At 54.7% G+C, this 18,082-nt stretch overlaps 2 protein-coding genes across 4 annotated transcripts; both read right to left on the bottom strand.

Moving 5' to 3' along the window:
- Positions 1 to 394: 394 nt before the first annotated feature.
- CHEK1 (checkpoint kinase 1) lies at positions 395 to 9,421 on the bottom strand. Its single transcript, XM_056509567.1, has 12 exons — positions 9,259 to 9,421; positions 8,423 to 8,646; positions 8,260 to 8,324; positions 7,545 to 7,614; positions 6,963 to 7,151; positions 3,359 to 3,463; positions 3,144 to 3,239; positions 2,965 to 3,073; positions 2,589 to 2,766; positions 952 to 1,083; positions 766 to 867; positions 395 to 656 (listed from the first exon to the last, which is right to left on the bottom strand). Exons 1-12 carry the CDS (start codon positions 9,321 to 9,323, stop codon positions 561 to 563), a joined length of 1,431 nt encoding a protein of 476 aa, XP_056365542.1. The 5' UTR covers positions 9,324 to 9,421; the 3' UTR covers positions 395 to 560.
- Positions 9,422 to 9,603: 182 nt separating this feature from the next.
- Positions 9,604 to 17,880, bottom strand: STT3A (STT3 oligosaccharyltransferase complex catalytic subunit A). 3 transcript variants are annotated; one of them, XM_056509780.1, is made up of 19 exons: positions 17,809 to 17,880; positions 16,651 to 16,735; positions 16,371 to 16,496; positions 16,213 to 16,273; positions 15,608 to 15,729; positions 15,310 to 15,455; positions 14,976 to 15,066; positions 14,253 to 14,359; positions 13,731 to 13,895; positions 13,016 to 13,196; positions 12,400 to 12,555; positions 12,152 to 12,243; positions 11,400 to 11,555; positions 11,128 to 11,316; positions 10,937 to 11,053; positions 10,752 to 10,854; positions 10,238 to 10,426; positions 10,009 to 10,124; positions 9,604 to 9,920 (listed from the first exon to the last, which is right to left on the bottom strand). In XM_056509780.1, exons 3-19 carry the CDS (start codon positions 16,456 to 16,458, stop codon positions 9,882 to 9,884), a joined length of 2,118 nt encoding a protein of 705 aa, XP_056365755.1. In that variant the 5' UTR covers positions 16,459 to 16,496; positions 16,651 to 16,735; positions 17,809 to 17,880; the 3' UTR covers positions 9,604 to 9,881. The 3 variants fall into 3 exon arrangements, with proteins under 3 accessions (XP_056365755.1, XP_056365756.1, XP_056365757.1); XM_056509781.1 differs by having other exon boundaries at positions 16,638 to 16,818; positions 17,809 to 17,825; XM_056509782.1 differs by lacking the exon at positions 16,651 to 16,735 and having other exon boundaries at positions 17,809 to 17,867.
- Between the last annotated feature and the right edge of the window lie 202 nt (positions 17,881 to 18,082).

Here is an 18,082-nt window from a genome sequence, read left to right as displayed (position 1 = left end):
GTGCATTTTTTTTAGCTCGGTAGTTAAACACTGATGCAGGCGTAGGGAGAAATTGTGGTGTTATCTCAGGGTTTGCACCTTGGGGTGGGAGTTTTTGGGGGGATGCTCTTTTTTTTGGGGGGGATGGGGTTAATCCCTGGCTCTCCTCTCTCGCTCCAGCGCTAACAACCCCTGGCAGCTCTCGGGCTCGTTAGTCCCTCTGAACAGCAATTAGAGAGGTTGGAAAATGAGGGCACAGCGACTGCCCTGAGACAGGGCAGGAATGGGGGTCGGGGGGGGTCAGCTCCCAAACCTTGGGGCTGGCTTAGGGCTGCAGGGCTCAGCAGAGACCCTGCAGTGGGATGTTTTACACTGCCTGAGCAAAGCTGTGCCATCAGTAGGTTTCAGAGTGAACAACCCAGCACAGCAACCAGCCTGGCTTTGTGCCCCCAGGGCTTTATTGAAACCTTCAAAAGCTAAAACAGGTGGCCAGACACCTTCACAGCGTTTGGGTGCTGCTGCCAGAGCCCAGCCAGGAGGAGGAGGAGGAGGAGGTGGAGAAAGAGAAGAGGTGTGAGGGTTCAGGTGCCGGGCAGCCAGACTTTGTGGGTGCTGACGATGTCGCTGAGCTTGGCCTTGATCTTGAGGAAATGCCTCTTGAACTCCAGCCCGTCACCCTGCGTGGGAGAGACAGGGGTTTGCACCCCCTACACCCCTCCATCCCGTGGGCACCCCCACCCTGCACCCACTTTACGTGGTCCTTCCCCACCCTGACCCCCCACGCACCTTGGAGAGGCGGAAATCCACCAAAATCTTGCTCTCCATCTCCACCAGGTTCACCTTGAAGATGAGTTTGTTGTTCCTCCTATCTGTGGTTGAGATGGTGACCTGCAAAGGGGGGGAGTGCCTCGAATTCATCACTGATGACCCAGCCCAGGGGGTCCCAGCCCCAATTCATGCCCTGACCCCCACCTGGTTGGTGCAGCTCATCTTCCAGCCGTATCCCATCTTCTCACACACCTCCTTCAGCGCGCGGTAAGAGCCGTCGGCGTCCAGCTTGGTGAAGAACCGCGTCATCCGCTTCACCAGCCGCTGCCACGGGCTCTGCCGCCCCAAAAAAACCAGCACACAGGTTACAAACCTTGCCAAAAAGTCATAAACCCCACCAGGCTGCAGCCTCAGCTCTGGCAAATCCCAGCTTTGGGTGAGGAAATGTTGGAGAGCTGCACCCCCTGATGGCACAAACCGACAACCGCATCCCAAACGCCAGAAATGCGCAGAGCCACGTCCCAAAGAGTGCAGCATCATAAAAATGCTCTTTAATGCTCTTTTATGTGATGTAAAGCTGCACCCCAATGGTATAAAGAGTGCAACGATGGACCCTGATATTGTAAATTGGATGCAAAGTTGCCTCCCAAATGCTGCAGAGCTGTACCCTGGAACTGGAAAGTTGCATTTTATTACTCAAAAATACTGCAAAATTGTGCCCCAACTGCAAGGTTGCACCCTGAGATGACAAACCTTGCCAGCTGCACCCCGATGCTGCCAAGCTTCTCCCTGATATTGTAAATCAGATGAAAAGTTTCTCCCCAAACACCACAGAGCAGCCCCCAAGCACTGCACAAAGGACACCCTGATGCCATAAATGATGCACATTTGCACCCCAAATCTTGGGAGGTGGCACTCTGAGATGATAAAACTCACAGCTGCATCCCAGCCTTGTCAAGTTGCTCCCTGATATTCCATATCCAGCAAAGTTGCTCTTTAATGTTGTATTTATGATGCAATATTCACACCGCACAATGCTGCACCCCAGTGCTGTAAATAAGATGTGAAACTGCCCCTCAAGTCCCTGGAAAAGTGACAAACTGACACTACAAGTATTGCAAATTTGCATCCCAAACCCTGCACCTCACATCCTCAGGTGGTAAATATTCACCAGCCACAGCCCCAACAGCTGCTCCCTAACATTATAAATATGACAAAAGTTGCTTCTTAATCTTACATATCTAAGGTAAAGTTGCACCCCAGTAGCATAAAAGGTGTAAATTGGATCTTGATGTTGTAAACTGGATGAGACTTTGCCCCCCAAATGCTGCAGAGTTGCACCCCAAGATGATAAACCTCATCCAGCCACACCCAAAACATTGCCAAGCTGCTACCTGATGTAGCAAAGTTGTTCCTCATCATCATATATATGATGCAAAGTTGCACCACAATTTATGCAATGTTAGAATCCAGTGTTGTAAATTGGATGTGAAGCTGCCCCACAAACAAGACCACAGCAAAGTGTGACCCTGATACTGAAACTACTGAAAAGCTGTGCCCCAAATCCTGCAAACTCACACCTGAGCTGGTAAATACAAAAAGTTACACCTCCAATATTGCCAAGCTGCTCCCTGGTATTCCCCATCAGGCAAAGCTGCACCCCAACCACCACAGAGCAGCCCCCAACCATGGCAAGGTGCACCCTGACACCATGGACGATGCCGAGCTGCGCCCCGATCGCTGCGAGCCGCAATCCCAGCAGGATCAGCCTCGCCCGGCCGCATCCCAAACACTGCGAGGCAGCATCCCGATATCCCACGTGGTGCCAGGTGCCCCCTGACCTGGGAGGAGCCTGGGGTGCCCAGGAGTTGGCTGTTGACCAGCATGTGCTCGGGGCAGGCGGGCTGCGAGAAGCTGAAGCCCTGCACCAGCTGGTCGATGCTTCCAGCGCCACTGTCCCAGGGCATCCCGCCCGTGCCGGGCTCCGGCTGAGACGTGGAATAGCTTGCCTTGTCCTCACTGCAAGGCAAGGGGGGACACAAGGGTTAGGAGCGCTGGAGAGAGCCCCGTGTGGGAATTGCATGGGATTTGGCAGCATCTGGGACCATCACAGGGGTTGTGCGGGGTTTTCACCCCACCACCTCCTGAGAAAAGGCTGGGAGAGCCCCGAGGCGTGCAAGGAGTCGCAATCCCGTGTGGAGGGAAGCAGAGGCTCACCCCAGCGCTCCCTTCACCGGTGAGAAGTCTGTATCGGATCGGATGTGCTTGGAGAAGCCTCCAGGGGAGTCGGTGACCCCCCCCGAGGAGAGGCGAGCCTGCTTGGCATCTGCAAAGGGACAGGACACCCAGTAACCCCCGGATGCGGGGCCACGAGCGCGCCCCCGGCGGCCCCTTACCCTTCTTGAGGGGTCTGCAGTACCAGCGGTCCTTCTGGATGTCAGCAATGGTGATCCTGGCTGTCGGGCTCTCCGTGAGGATCTTGTGCAGCAGGGCTGGGGGAGACGAGGGGGTGGGATACAGTATGGTGTGTGCATGGGTATATTGCTGTATATACACGGATATATTTGTATGTATATATATGGAGATATTTAGGGAGTTGCTGGCTGCTTACCCAAGGGAGCTGAATCGATCTTCTTCCAAGGTGGGAGGTAGGTTTTCTTCTCCTTCCAGTCGCTGTATTCCTGGCAGCTGTCGCTGGGCTGGTCCCAGGGCAGCTCTGCCAGGAGATTCCACTGCTGTCACCCCCCGGTGCCACAACCCCCTGGGCACACATGTGGCACTGTGGGGACGTGGTGTGCCAGGTGACCCTGCCCTGCCATGGATCCTGTGTGCTCCCCATGCATCCCACACCTCCCCATGCATCCCACACCTCCCTGTGCATCCCATGGTTTCTCACATGAATTCCACACCTCTATGCATCCCAAACTCCTCCTGTGCATGCCATAGTTTCTCACACACATTCCACACCTCTATGCATCCCATACCTCCCCTGTGCCTCTCATACTGCCCCCTCACACATCACACACATTCTCCTTCTGCAGCCCTCTATATACACAGAGCCCTCTTCCATACAGCCCTGTAGATATTCCAAACAACCCCTCCAAGTATTTCACATCTCCCTTATGGATTCCACACCTTCCATCTCTGTGTTTCATACACCCCTCCCTCCCCCTGTGCACTCCATACATCCCTCCCATCTCATGTGTGCTCCTTCCCCATCCCATAAATCCCCTGGTGCACTCAACTCACTTCCACTCACACATTTCATCTGTGCACCCCTTATGTATTCCAGACTTACATCCCTGTACATTCCACAAACACTCCCCCATGTCCTCTGCACCTGCCCTGCATTTCCCCCACACCCCTGAACACATCACATGCATTCCATCCATTCCTAGAGGTATTTCCATGTTCCCACCTCTGCTGGCTGTATGTCACCCTCTGTGAATTCTGTACACTCCAACATTCCCACCTCCAGCCAGCATGGCCATCAGCACATCACCCCCTGGGAATTCCAATTCCCACATCCAGCCAGCACAGCCAGCAGCACACCACTGCTTGTGAATTCCATAATTCCATCCATCCCAGCATTCCCAGCTCCAGCCAACACGGCCATCAGTACATCATCCCTGGGAATTCCATAACTCCATCCATCCCAGCATTCTCACTCCAGCCAGCACAGCCATCAGCACATTACCCCTGGGAATTCCATCCATCCCAACATTCCCACTCCAGCCAGCACGACCATCAGCACATCATCTCCTGGGAATTCCATCCATCCCAACATCCCACTCCAGCCATGGCCATCAGCACATCATCTCCTGGGAATTCCATAATTACATCCATCCCAACATTCCCACTCCAGCCAGCACGACCATCAGCACATCATCTCCTGGGAATTCCATCCATCCCAACATTCGCCAGCCTGGCCATCAGCACATCAACCCCTAGGAATTCCATTCATCCCAACATTCCCACTCCAGCCATGGACATCAGCACATTATCCCCTGGGAATTCCATCCATCTATCACAACATTCCCACCTCCAGCCAGGATGGCCATCAGCCCATGAATTCCAGTTCCCACCTCCAGCCAGCGTGGCCATCAACACATCATCCCCTGGGAATTCCATAATTCCATCTATCCCAACATTCCCTCTCCAGCCAGCATGGCTGTCAGCTCATTATCCCCTGGGAATTCCATCCATCCCAGCATTTCCACCTCCAGCCAGCATGGCTGTCAGCACACCATCCCCTGGGAATTCCATCCATCCATCCCATCATCCCACCTCCAGCCAGCATGGCCATTAGCACATCAACCCCTGTGAATTCCATAATTCCATCCATCCCAGCATTCCCAGCTCCAGCCAGCACGGCCATCAGCATATCATCCCCTGGGAATTCCATCCATCCCAACATCCCACTCCAGCCACGGACATCAGCACATCACCCCTGGGAATTCCTTCCATCCATCCATCCATCCATCCATCCATCCATCCATCCATCCATCCATCATCCCACATCCAGCCAGCATGGCTGTCAGCTCATTATCCCCTGGGAATTCCATCCATCCATCCATCCATCCATCCATCCATCCATCCATCCATCCATCCCATCATCCCACCTCCAGCCAGCATGGCCATCAGCACATTACCCCCTGGGAATTCCATCCATCCCAACATCCCACTCCAGCCATGGCCATCAGCACATCATCTCCTGGGAATTCCATAATTACATCCATCCCATTATCCCACCTCCAGCCAGCATGGCCATCAGCACATCAACCCCTGGGAATTCCATCCATCCATCACAACATTCCCACCTCCAGCCAGGATGGCCATCAGCCCATGAATTCCAGTTCCCACCTCCAGCCAGCGTGGCCATCAACACATCATCCCCTGGGAATTCCATAATTCCATCTATCCCAACATTCCCTCTCCAGCCAGCATGGCTGTCAGCTCATTATCCCCTAGGAATTCCATCCATCCCAGCATTTCCACCTCCAGCCAGCATGGCTGTCAGCACACCATCCCCTGGGAATTCCATCCATCCATCCCATCATCCCACCTCCAGCCAGCATGGCCATTAGCACATCAACCCCTGTGAATTCCATAATTCCATCCATCCCAGCATTCCCAGCTCCAGCCAGCACGGCCATCAGCATATCATCCCCTGTGAATTCCATAATTCCATCCATCCCAACATTCCCACCTCCAGCCAGCACAGCCATCAGCATATCATCCCCTGGGAATTCCATAATTCCATCCATCCCAACATTCCCACCTCCAGCCAGCACAGCCATCAGCATATCATCCCCTGGGAATTCCATAATTCCATCCATCCCAACATTCCCACTCCAGCCACGGACATCAGCACATCACCCCTGGGAATTCCATAATTCCATCCATCCCAACATTCCCACCTCCAGCCAGCACAGCCATCAGCATATCATCCCCTGGGAATTCCATAATTCCATCCATCCCAACATTCCCACCTCCAGCCAGCACAGCCATCAGCATATCATCCCCTGGGAATTCCATAATTCCATCCATCCCAACATTCCCACCTCCAGCCAGCACAGCCATCAGCATATCATCCCCTGGGAATTCCATAATTCCATCCATCCCAACATTCCCACTCCAGCCACGGACATCAGCACATCACCCCTGGGAATTCCATAATTCCATCCATCCCAACATTCCCACCTCCAGCCAGCACAGCCATCAGCATATCATCCCCTGGGAATTCCATAATTCCATCCATCCCAACATTCCCACTCCAGCCATGGACATCAGCACATCACCCCTGGGAATTGCATCCATCCCAACATCCCACTCCAGCCACGGACATCAGCACATCACCCCTGGGAATTCCATCCATCCATCCATCCATCCATCCATCCATCCATCCATCCATCCCATCATCCCACCTCCAGCCAGCATGGCCATCAGCACATCACCCCCTGGGAATTCCATCCATCCATCCATCCATCCATCCATCCATCCATCCATCCATCCATCCCATCATCCCACCTCCAGCCAGCATGGCTGTCAGCACATTATCCCCTGGGAATTCCATCCATCCATCCATCCATCCATCCATCCATCATCCCACCTCCAGCCAGCATGGCCATCAGCACATCACCCCCTGGGAATTCCATCCATCCATCCATCCATCCATCCATCCATCCATCCATCCATCCATCCCATCATCCCACCTCCAGCCAGCATGGCTGTCAGCACCACGCCGCAGGCCCACACGTCCACGGGCTCGGCGCGGAACTCGGGGCGCCGCAGCAGCTCGGGGGCCACGTAGGGCAGAGTCCCACACATCTTGTTCAGCAGCCGCTCCCGCCCGTTGTGCCGGAACACCGTGGCCAGGCCGAAATCCGAGATCTTCAAATTGTCTGGGCCCAAATGAAAGCAAAAAGCCAAGTCAAATTTCTGTTTAAATTAAACTCGAAGTAAAAATTTTAATTATAAATTCAAGCTTAAAATTTCCGTTTGAAAATAAGTTTAAACTAAGAATTCAAGTTAAGATTTTAAAGTTCTGAGTTTAAAAGTTGGAGTTAAAATTTGAATTAAGAAGAAATTCAAATTAGGAAAGGAAGCTAAAACATTTTAGATGAAAGATGCATGGTAAAATTTAAATTCAGAATAAAATTAAACCCTTACATTAAAAATTCAAACGCTAAATATAAGCATTCAAATTAAAGCTTTGAATTAAACGCTCAAATAAAGAATACAAATTAAGAAATTAAAACTTAGTGGGGGTTGGAGAGGGACATGCCTGCCCCCACCTCGCTCGTCCAGCAGCAGGTTCTCCGGCTTCAGGTCACGGTGGGTGATGCCAATGCTGTGCAGGTACACCTGGGGAGCGGGGAAAGGGTCAGTGGGAATCAAGGGGAGGGTTGGAGGGTCAGTGCTGTGTGGGAATCACAGGAAGGGTCAGCACCATGTAGGAATCATGGCAAGGGTCAGTGCCATGTGGGAATCAGGAGAAGGGTTGGAGGGTCAGTGTCATGCAGGAATCATGGCAAGAGGGAATCATGGCAAGGGTTGGATGGATGGCACTGTGCAGGAATCACAGGAAGGGTCAGCACTGTGCAGGAATCATTGGGAGGGTCAGCACTGTGCAGGAATCATTGGGAGGGTCAGTGCTGTGCAAGATTCACGGGAAGGGTCAGTGCTGTGTGGGAATCACGGCAAGGGTTGGTGCCATGCAGGAATCACAGCAAGGGTCACCACTGTGCAGGAATCACGGGAAGGGTCAGTGCTGTGCGGGAATCACAGCAAGGGTCAGTGCTGTGCAGGAATCACGGGAAGGGTCACCACTGTGCAGGATTCACGGGAAGGATCAGTGCTGTGCAGGAATCATGGGGAGGGTCAGTGCTGTGCAGGAATCACAGCAAGGGTCAGTGCTGTGTGGGAATCACGGCAAGGGTTGGTGCCATGCAGGAATCGCCACTGGCACCAGCAGCATCGCCAAATCCAGCGCTGCTGCTGACCACTCACCACGCCGGCAATGAGCTGCTGGAAGAACCGCTGTGCCTCTGGCTCTGGCATCCCAACATCTGGCTCTGCACGTGGGGAAGAAGAAGGGGAAGAGCAGTCCTCAGCCATGTGGGGATGACAGTTTACGATGCCCCATCGCCCCCAAATCCCCGGTGCCCCGCACCGATGCGGTCGAAGAGCTCCCCGCCGCGGCAGTACTCCAGGAACAGGTACTGCGTGGCCCCCTCCCGCCGGTGGCCGTAGAACCGGACGACGTTCTCGTGGCTCAGCATCTTGTTGATGCAGATTTCCTTCTTGATGTTCTCCGGGCACTCGGCCGCGCGCTTCATGTCCACGATTTTTACGGCCACGGCCTCCTCGGTGCGGCGGTTCACGGCCAGCTGCACCCTGCGGCGGGATGGGGTCAGTGCGGGCACGGAGCAGGCAGGGAATGGGCAGGGCAATGGGAACGGGAATGCTGCCTCTGGAGACGGGCAGCAGGCAGGGAATGTTGTCACTGGAGGCAGGAATGGGCAGGGAATGGGCAGCCCCTGGGGACAGGGGGCGCAGGCACAGGCAGGAGCACGATGGGCACGCTGGGGGTGCACATGGGCAAGCAGGGGGTACATAAGGGCCTTGAATCAGAGGCACGGACGGGGCATGTAACGGGCGAGCAGCGGGCACACAGAGAACATGCAACGACCGTAGACTGGGCAAACAGTGGGCATGTGATGGGCAAGCTGCGGGCACACACACGGCAAGTGATGGCCAAGAGGCGAGCAAACAGCGGGCATGCAGTGGCCGCGCAGGGACAAGCAGGGACAAGCAGCGGGTGTGCAAGTGGCACACGGCGGGGACAGGCAGGGGGGACAGTGGCCCCGCAAGGGGAAGGGCAGAGGGGATAGCAGCCGCGCAAGGGGCAGGGCAGGGGCCCGGGTCGTGCAAGGGGCAGGGCAGCAGCGTGCAAGGGGCGGACCCGGCCGGCAGCAACCCCGCCCTCCCCGGCCCCGCCGCACTCACTCCCCGTAGGCGCCTTCGCCCAGCGTCTGCACCAGGTCCCAGTCCTCCACGAAGGGCACCGCCATCCCCAGCACCGAGCCCGCTCCGGGCCGCGATCCCGGTCCCGGTCCCGGTCCCGCAGCGCTCCGGCCACGCCGCTCTTTCCCGCCACGGCCGCGAGCCCCGCCCCGCCCTGCGCGCGCATGTCCCAGACCACGCCCCCTACGTCGCCTAGGCCACGCCCTCACCTGGAAACTCGCGCCCGTACCAGGCCACGCCCCCCGCCCCGCCTCTAGTTCCATTCACATCGATTAAAAGCAGCGAAACGAACCCACTGCCCCTCTGACAGAACTCGGGGAAAACCCACCAAATTTATTTTTATTTATTTGTATTCTTCACAATTCCTGGTCAATCAGCCCCGGTGAGAGCCGCAGTTCCTGATTTGGCCACGGCTCCGTGTGTATATAAAAGTCACTCCCGGCAGGATGGGGCGGGCAGGCTCCTCCCGCCGCTGCCTGCGCTTACAAACGGTATAAAACAAACCCGAAACGGCCCCCCTGGAACCCCCACCAAACCCCCAAATCTCTGCTGCACAGGCCAAGGCTGGGTCAGTGCGGTGTCCGGCGCGGCCGGCGCCAGCTCCTCTACGTCCTCGACAACCCGCGGTTGTCCAAATCTTTCACCTGGGCAGTAAAAGAAGGTTCATTAGGTAGAATTCCATGGTTTTTTTTCCCCAAACTGGGCGGGTCTGGGCTCGTTCTGGTGCCATACCTTGTATATTCGGACCAGCCAGTGCTCTGTGGTGTACGCCTCCTCCAGCACGTCCAGCTCAAAGTCCTTGTTGCCGATTTCAGCGTTCCTCACCCGGTCGTAGCCTGGAGGTCGCTCTAGGAGAGGGCAAAGGACAGGCAGTGCAGCTGCATCGTGCCCCAGGGATGTCAGGGTGCAGTGGGGCCCCCCAGAAGCAGTGCCCCGCCCCGGGGGTGACTCAGGGACTCACTGGCCTCAGTGTAGACCTGGCCGAAGCGGTAGTAGCACATCTTGTACATGAGGCAGTTGAGCAGCACCGGGGAGCCCTCGCGGTCCACCCGGAACTCCCCGGTGGGCGTGTAATAGTCGTGCTCCTTGATGTGGCGCCCCGTGTCCGTGCTGCCCCCGATCCGCACCATCCACAGGAACTTGTTGATGTCTGGAAGGCAGAGGGTTGGGGGGTGAAGAATGAGGGCTTGAGTTGACTGGGGGGCCAAGAGCAAGGGGTTGAATTGGGATGAAAGAACAAGAAGCTGCGATGAGGTCAAAGAAAGAGGAGTCAAGTTGACCTGGGGGGCCAGGAGGGAGGGTTGAGGTGATGTGGGGGGGCCAAAAGCAAGGCTGAGTTGAGGGAGAGCTCCAAAGGCACATGCAGCTCCAGAGAGGAGCATCGTGGCCCTGTCTCCACTCCACAGCCCCAGCTGCAGGTGGCACTGCCATCAGTGCCCCTGCTGGGTCTGACCCAGCTCACAGTGGGACCTTACCATCCGATGAGTACCCTGTGAGGCCCCCGAAGATGACCAGCACGTAGCTCACGTCCAGCTCCCTCATGATCTCATAGGCTTTCTCCTCCGTCGATGCCATGGCCTGGGGCAGACGTGGTGTCAGCCAGTGTTGATGAGGTGCCCAGCAAGGCTTGGCCAAGGCAGCAGGGGAGGGAGGGACCCACCTGGCCGACACGGGAGATGTGCGTGTTGTTCCAGGTGTTGTTGTCCACCAGGATGGTCCGGTTGGCCATGGCAGTGATCTGGTACCCGTAGTCCCACCAGGACATCACCTTGGCATCCTGTACCAAACACCAGCCATGTATCAGTGCCTCAGTGGGCAATGTGGGGTGCCCAGGGCCCCGACCCCCTGTACCTCTGGTGTGTTGTGCCGCAGCCAGTAATAAGCTTCTCGGAAGTCATCGAAGATGATCCTGCTGCCATCCCCACCACGGGCAGAGAGAACGATGGACGGGGAGGAATAGGCCTCGCTGGTCACCCAGGTGGAGTGGAAGGTGTAGGTGATCAGGAAGAACGCCATGACCAGGATCATGCCGCTGGCAACCTGTGGGGACAACCCAGGGTCTCAGCACTGGAGGGACGGGGCCATCAGGACCAGGAAGCTTCCTGAGCCAGCCTGGTGCTCACCTCGTTTTTAATGGGGTAGGTGGAGTCTTGCTGCTTTTTGCTCTTCTTGTCTGGCCGGCTGATATCCAGGTTCTTCATGTAGGTGGACAACACCTGAGAGACCCCGATGCCGGACAGGATGCACATCACCGGAGCCAGCACCAGCATGAGACGCACCTACGGCAACAGCAGAACTGTCGAAGAAGGAATCCAGCACAAATCCAAGAGAAGAGGGAACTGGATGCCATTCCTAATCCTGCACCTCAAATACCAGCCTTGGGATAAACCTGTGGCTTTTTCTAGTGGGGAGCTGCCACATCTCAGACACCCCGGAGGGAAATTCCCTGAGTGCTCAATATGGGAAACTGAGGTCACTTCAGCAATCTCAGATGGAAGCAAGGATTGGTAGCTGCCTCCACACCAGAACTCATCCACATTTAGTGTTCAGGAAGAACAAAAATGGGCTCATCAGCAACTGTTTGTAACCAGTCTCTGCTTGAAAACCCAGAGAATTTGTTTGAGATTGCACTAGGAGCTTGGCTCTGGGAGACCAGGAACACTGACCAGGCAGCTCTGGCCACACAGACATGAGTAACACCCAAACCACTGAGTTTTGCAACTTCACCATCCCTCACTGCAGAGAGGGACGAAACAAAACCACATTTACACAAAGGAGAAAAACCCTCGGGGTGAAAGAACCATCACTAAATTTAGCAAAACAAATAAAATCATTCTGAGCACTCGGTGGTGGTGCTGACACCTGCAGCCCTCACCATGACAGCTGAGAAGTACATGCTGGTCACGCCATACATGATGATGAAGATGCGGGCATCTGAGAGGTTGCTGAAGCAGTAGTAGAGACCAACTGTGAGGGGGGAGAAAAAGGAGTCAGGTTCAGCTCAGAGATGAATAAAACCAGGCACTGAGGGACACAGAGGGACACAGTGCTCCCCAGCAGGCTTGGCACAGCCAGAAAAGGCGGGAAAATCCTCTGGTGACTAACTCAGGGTCTGCAACTCACCTGGGAACATGAAAACAAGGAGCTGCAGGTCGAAGTAGTAGGAGGACCAAGTGGTGGGCTGGTGCTCAGAGACAGAGGCAATGATGGGGATGTTGTTCTTGGCGTAGGAAGGGTCCAGCAGGGAATAGAAACGCCCCGTCCATGGGGAGATCTTCCCTAGGAAAGTGGGGAAAACAAATTCTCTTTGGACCCAGCAGAGTAATGGGCAATATTGACACACATTTGCCCAAGGAAGCACATCTGAGACTGAATGAGTGATCCCAGACCTTGTTTAGAATCTCTATCACTCAAACCTGCCATTTTAGAAAGGAATTACAACACAATTTCACCCTAAAAAACTCCTCCCAGCCCAACCTCTATTTTTAGCATCTCTTGCTACTACAGAGCAACAATCAGTATTTGCAGCACCAGCTTGCTGTCCCCAGAGTCTCTGCCCCTCCTATGTGACAGCTGCTGCTTAAATATTCCTTGCTAATGCACAAATTCAGGCAGGTCCCAACCTCCCCCTTTGAAGGGACTCACAGGCACTGGCACCACAGTAACACAGAGTTAGGATTGACAAATTCCATGCCTTTGGAAGCAAGGAAAGAGGGTGGAACACCCTTGCAATGGCTACCTGTGAGCATCAGCACAGCCCCAACGGAGAGGAGGACGAAGCCGACCAAGGAAATGACGCTCCTGAAGAGGATTTCAAACTGCTGGGGGTTCAGCTTGCTGCGGAGGTAGTCCACGAAGGCATGGATCTGGCACAAGCCAAAGACTCCAAGGGCAGCCATGTGCTCTGAGGAGAGGACAGGCTGGGAGCAGGGCAGAGCGTGGTCAGATATGGAGGCAAACAGGAGCCGTTACCAGCATTTATCACAAATCAGTGCTTGGCACAAACTCTGCCAGTCACAGGAAAATGTTCAAATGCTCCCTTCCCTGTGACTGACACAGCTGGCACGAGTCCTGTTCCTACATCCACTTTGATTCTGATAAGAATTGATACGGAAAATTAACCATTATGGATTCTCTTGAAAACATGAGCCGGGCAGGCCTGTTTCCTGTTATACCAAGACACACCTGGCATGAGTGTTTCCTTCACTGAAACCAAAGATACTTTTATGAAAGTCCCAGTGCTGGGATGGTTATTAGGAGCTTTGAAAGTCATCCAGCACAGCCAAAGGCTCATTTTGCCAAAGGTAGCAAGGAATCAGCAAAATGGAAGCTGGAACAAGAAGTCAGCACCCACTTATAACCTCAGTGATAAAGGCAAGAAGTAAAATCAGGTGCCATGAGCTGCTGCTCTGTTAGAACCCATCTCTGAGTCTGCAAACCCCCCTGGTGCCCACCTGGAAGCCAACAAAGGAGATCTGCATGGACAGGATGGTTCCCAAGCAGTAGACTGTGCAATAGGCTACGTAGATCCTGTGGGAGAAGCGCCCGGTGAGCATCAGCACAAGGACGTGCAAGGGGATGAGGTTGATCAGGAAGACGTAGCCACCCCACGAGGAGACCTGCCAGAACACAAACCAGACACACAAACAAGTTCCAGGACTGAACAGCTGCAGAGCTGAGGTGAAACTCAGATGTTTAGTTTTCCTAGATCACAGGCAGCATTTTCACACAGTACCAATACCAGCTGAGATCTGCTCTATCTTAGGGCATCCTCCACACCCTAGCTGCCAGAAACACTACTAAGAACATCTCATACAAAACCCACTAGTTTTGGGAGTAAAGGACCCATTCCATTTCCATCTCCATAGAAGTTCTGGACACAGACACAGGAACAGCACACCATGGCTTCCTGCTGACTGCATCCAGAGTGATCTCAGAGTCAGGTTTACCCCAGAGCTGGGAGAAGGGTTACTCACCATGTAGAAATAGGCAAGGGCACACATGGCTGCCCAATAGATGGAGCCAGTTTTGACAGCTTTGATCCACATGTAGTAAGTCAGGAGCATGCAGAATATGGCGATACCTGTGGAAGGACCCGGAGCTGTTAATGTCATCCCTGGGGCACCACAGAGCACTCAAGCCATTAGAAACAGATTTGTAAGTGCTTTTGCTGCTCCATCACACAAAGAGCCTGGGAAAAACATTTGATATCTGGTTTCTAGACCAAAACACTGTGGAGATTGTGTCTAACAGCTCACGTGGCTTCCTGCAGCCACACCAGCTGGAAGAACTCCTACACAGCCCCCAAAAGCCCAGCTACAGCAAAAGAACCTGGATCCTCCTCTGCCCCAGGCACTGGCAGTGAGATTGCTGCCTTTGCCAGTCCCAACATCACTGCTGGAACAGGGACAAAATCATAGAGGAACCATACAGTAGCTCCACTTCCAGGCAGAGTTTGGGGAGGTGACAAAACCCTTTTGGATTTGCAAACAAGGATACTGGAGTAAACTTGCTGCCAGAGTTGGTAAACTCCCCCTCTACTCCATGGCACCTCTGATCTCCAATGGATTGGGTTTGTACAGCACAAACCCAGCAGGGATCACCAGGAAAGGACAGAGCCTCTATTGTGCAGCATCTTCCAGCACCCCTTTCCAGAACACAACAGTCCTCAAAGGTTGTGCTGAGGGTCACAAACTCACCTTCATTATCATAGGAGCCAGCAACGGATCGAGAGATGTATCCAGGCACAACAGCGATCATGGCTGCAGCGAGGAGTCCTGCCCCTGCATCCTGGGAAAAACAGCCAGGGAAAAGGCATCGGGATTTAGGGATCTTATTACTCAAAGGAATAAAAAATGCATGTGGAAACAAAGCTCTCAAACAGATCTCGCACTTCCCAGAAGGTCGGGGTTTTGAGAAGTGTGGCAGTCACCTCCAAACCTCTGACCCAGCTGCTCTCCCAAAGGGAAAACAGCTCCTGCTCCTCTGGAAAGCCAAAATCTGGGGTGGGACATACCCTGCTGGCCCCTGTACCTTGAGCTCTTTGGTGAGGTGGTAAGTCACAATGGTGGTGAAGGAGGAGAAGAGGGGAGCCAGGAACACACAGACGTTACGGATGTCGATGGTGATGTGGAAGAAGTGCAGCACGTGGTAAATCGCTGCTGATGTGATCATCAGGCCTGGGGATGAAAATGACACTGTTAGCAGGGTGCTCCAAAGACTTGAGGATGCATCCTCAAGCTGTCCTCTGTTACAGCTGACCCTCATGGATGCAGTCCCCACCCAGATTTTCCCTTGCACCAGGTGCATTTCAGCTTGGCAAAAGCTTTACCTGGGTAAATGGTTCCCCCGATGATCCTGCCCAGGGGGTACCATGCCCGGTCATCAAACCAGTTGTGGAATTTGTAGAAGCCCTCCTCAGCCAGGAAGCGGGTGGTGCGGTAGTTGAAATACCTGTAAGGGTGACAAGGTGTGACAGCACTGTGGGGGCTGCTCCTGTGTGTTCCATGGCCCAGTTTCCCTCAACTACCCCAAACCTCAGCTGCAAAGATTCGTTCCTCCTCCCAGTGGGCCTAACAGTGTGTTTACAAAGGTGACAGTGTCCCTTGGGACTGATTCAATCAGCAATAAGATTGGGACACTGACACTAATTGTGCCAGGAGCTCTCCTTCCTGCTGTGCCCAGGTCAGGAATAACCACCTCCCAGGAGAAAAGCAATGCCAGGTGATTCTTGGATCTGCGTTGCAGGAAGAGCCCTGGGTACCAACTAAATTTGGGTGGGGAAGAAGAAAACCAAGCTGTAGTAAAACATGCCCTCCCCAAAACCCACATTCTCACTGGGGATTAACTTGAGCCTGGCACCATTGCCTGAATTCCATGTGCCTCAGAAGAGGAAAAGCCCAACAGGCCCCCAGGAAACGAGAGGACGACACTTACGGGTCAAACTCATGGATGACACTTTCAAATCTTAAGACGGAAAAAAGTCTGGTGGAGAAAGCTGCAAACACAGAGAAGGGGCAGAGTGAACACACAAAGCTCACGAGTCACCCTTGGTTTTCCTGCACCAGGAGCCATCCCTGAGGGCACAGACTTACACAGGACAGCTGCCATGGACAGGATGAGAAGCTTGAGCAGCGTGTCCTGCTTCTCATAGGAGAGCCGGAGAAACCCCAACTTGGTCATTTTCACATCAAATGCAGGGCCTGAGGGTCCTTGAATGCCTGGACACAATCAGGAAGATATCAGAGTGACTCTGACCATGCTGTCTTTAAAGCCTTCATGAGTCTTAATACTTTAAATCCCCCACTCCAGCCCAGCCTTCACCCCGCCAGGTGCTTGTGCCTCCCCATATAAACCCTCACCTCCTGTCCTGACCCGAGCTGTCACCCCAAATCCTGGCTGGTTTTCCTTCCTTTACAGAGCCCAGAACTTCTCCGGGGCAGAGGATGAGCCTGCTTCTCTGTGCACAGAACAAAAGCCCAGTGTAAACTTGAGCAAAACCCCTGCCTTCCCTCTGGATGCTCTCTGCAGTTTAACCATCACCTGCAAGCAATGCACAAAAAATATAATCCATGGAGAGTACAACAAATGGGTGCTTTTTGTCACACACAGGAGATCTGAACAGCTCCTAGTTACTCCCACTTTGGATTACTTATGTCAAATATATATATTCCAGTAGTTTGTTAATGCAGACCAGGACACTAAATTAGTTTTGCTCACACCCGACAATGTGACTGTTAATTCAACCTCCCTGGGGGCAGGAAAAGCCACAGAAATCCTGGGGTTGCACATCAAGGAAGTGAAACTCTTACTGAAGGATCACAGCTTTAACATCTTTCTACCTTGGAAACACTCAGATTTCTTCAAATCATTTCTTGCCCAATCAATCAGGAAAACTCCTGCTGCTGCTCTGGGCAAGCTTAGATCCAGCACAGGCAAGTAAATGTGCAGTTTAGGTCTCTGAGCTACAACATCAGGGAGGAACATTGGCACAGGCTGAGATTTAAAACCCAAACAAACGGGGCCTGGAAAAGCTTTCCTGTGCCCAAACGTGATTCTGACTGGCGCACACAGGGCACTGCCTGGTACAGAAACACCGTGTGGTGGTTATTTCCCGGATCCCCTGGGATCATGGAGCACAGCGCAGATGTCTCCGGGCAGGAGTGGCTCTGCCCGGGGGTGCCCCGGTGTGGGGGCCCTTCACCCCCAGGAGCTCCCAGTGACACAGAGCCCTCCCGACCCCCCGTGCTGCCCCCCACGCCCCTCGGGCTCCAGCCCCCGACCAGCCCCAGGGTCTGAGCCCACCCGCCTGGGGACTCCTCAGGAGCCCCCCGGGCTCCCTCTCCCCACACGCCCGGGCACCCCCCAAGGCCCGGGCAGCCCGTGACCCCTCAGCTCCCTCACTCCGCAGACCCCGCGCCCCACACACCCAGGCGCCCCCAGCCCGGGCACCCCCCCACCCGCAGGCCCCAGGACCCCCAGCTCCCCCAGCGCCGGTCGGGTCTGGGTCCCGGTCCCGGTGCCGTCCCTCACCGCGGCCCCGCCGCCCCGTCCATCCGCCCCGCGCAGCCGCCCTGCCGCCGCAGCCGCCAGCCCGCGCCCCGCCCCCGCCCGCTCCCTATTGGCTGTCGCGCACGTCACTCCAGGCACGGCCGCGCTCATTGGCCGAAGTGCCGAACACTTAGTAGGGCGCGGGGCGGCGCGGGCGGGGCACGGCGCCTCCTGATTGGCGGAGCGCGAGGTGGGCGGTGCCGGCGGGGAACGAGCCGTGACGTGTCCGTCCGGGTTGGCGGCGCCGGGCGGGTCA

The sequence above is a fragment of the Oenanthe melanoleuca genome, chromosome 24 (genome assembly GCF_029582105.1).
Source record: "Oenanthe melanoleuca isolate GR-GAL-2019-014 chromosome 24, OMel1.0, whole genome shotgun sequence".
NCBI classification, from domain to species: domain Eukaryota; kingdom Metazoa; phylum Chordata; class Aves; order Passeriformes; family Muscicapidae; genus Oenanthe; species Oenanthe melanoleuca.
Note: the sequence above shows the minus strand (reverse complement) of the source record. Positions and strands in the feature narration are given on the sequence as shown.

What these genes read in the sequence shown, in the direction of transcription:
- CHEK1 (XM_056509567.1), bottom strand. Translation starts at nt 9,323, where the DNA reads ATGGCGGTGCCCTTCGTGGAGGACTGGGACCTGGTGCAGACGCTGGGC. An exon ending in GCACCCCAGGCTCCTCCCAG is followed by an intron (nt 1,084 to 2,588) that starts GTCAGGGGGCAC and finishes TTGGGGCGGCAG; the next exon opens with AGCCCGTGGCAGCGGCTGGT. An exon ending in TGGATTTCCGCCTCTCCAAG is followed by an intron (nt 657 to 765) that starts GTGCGTGGGGGG and finishes TCTCCCACGCAG; the next exon opens with GGTGACGGGCTGGAGTTCAA.
- STT3A (XM_056509780.1), bottom strand. Translation starts at nt 16,458, where the DNA reads ATGACCAAGTTGGGGTTTCTCCGGCTCTCCTATGAGAAGCAGGACACG. An exon ending in ACATCTCCCGTGTCGGCCAG is followed by an intron (nt 10,855 to 10,936) that starts GTGGGTCCCTCC and finishes CGTCTGCCCCAG; the next exon opens with GCCATGGCATCGACGGAGGA. An exon ending in CACAGGGTACTCATCGGATG is followed by an intron (nt 10,427 to 10,751) that starts GTAAGGTCCCAC and finishes TCTGCCTTCCAG; the next exon opens with ACATCAACAAGTTCCTGTGG.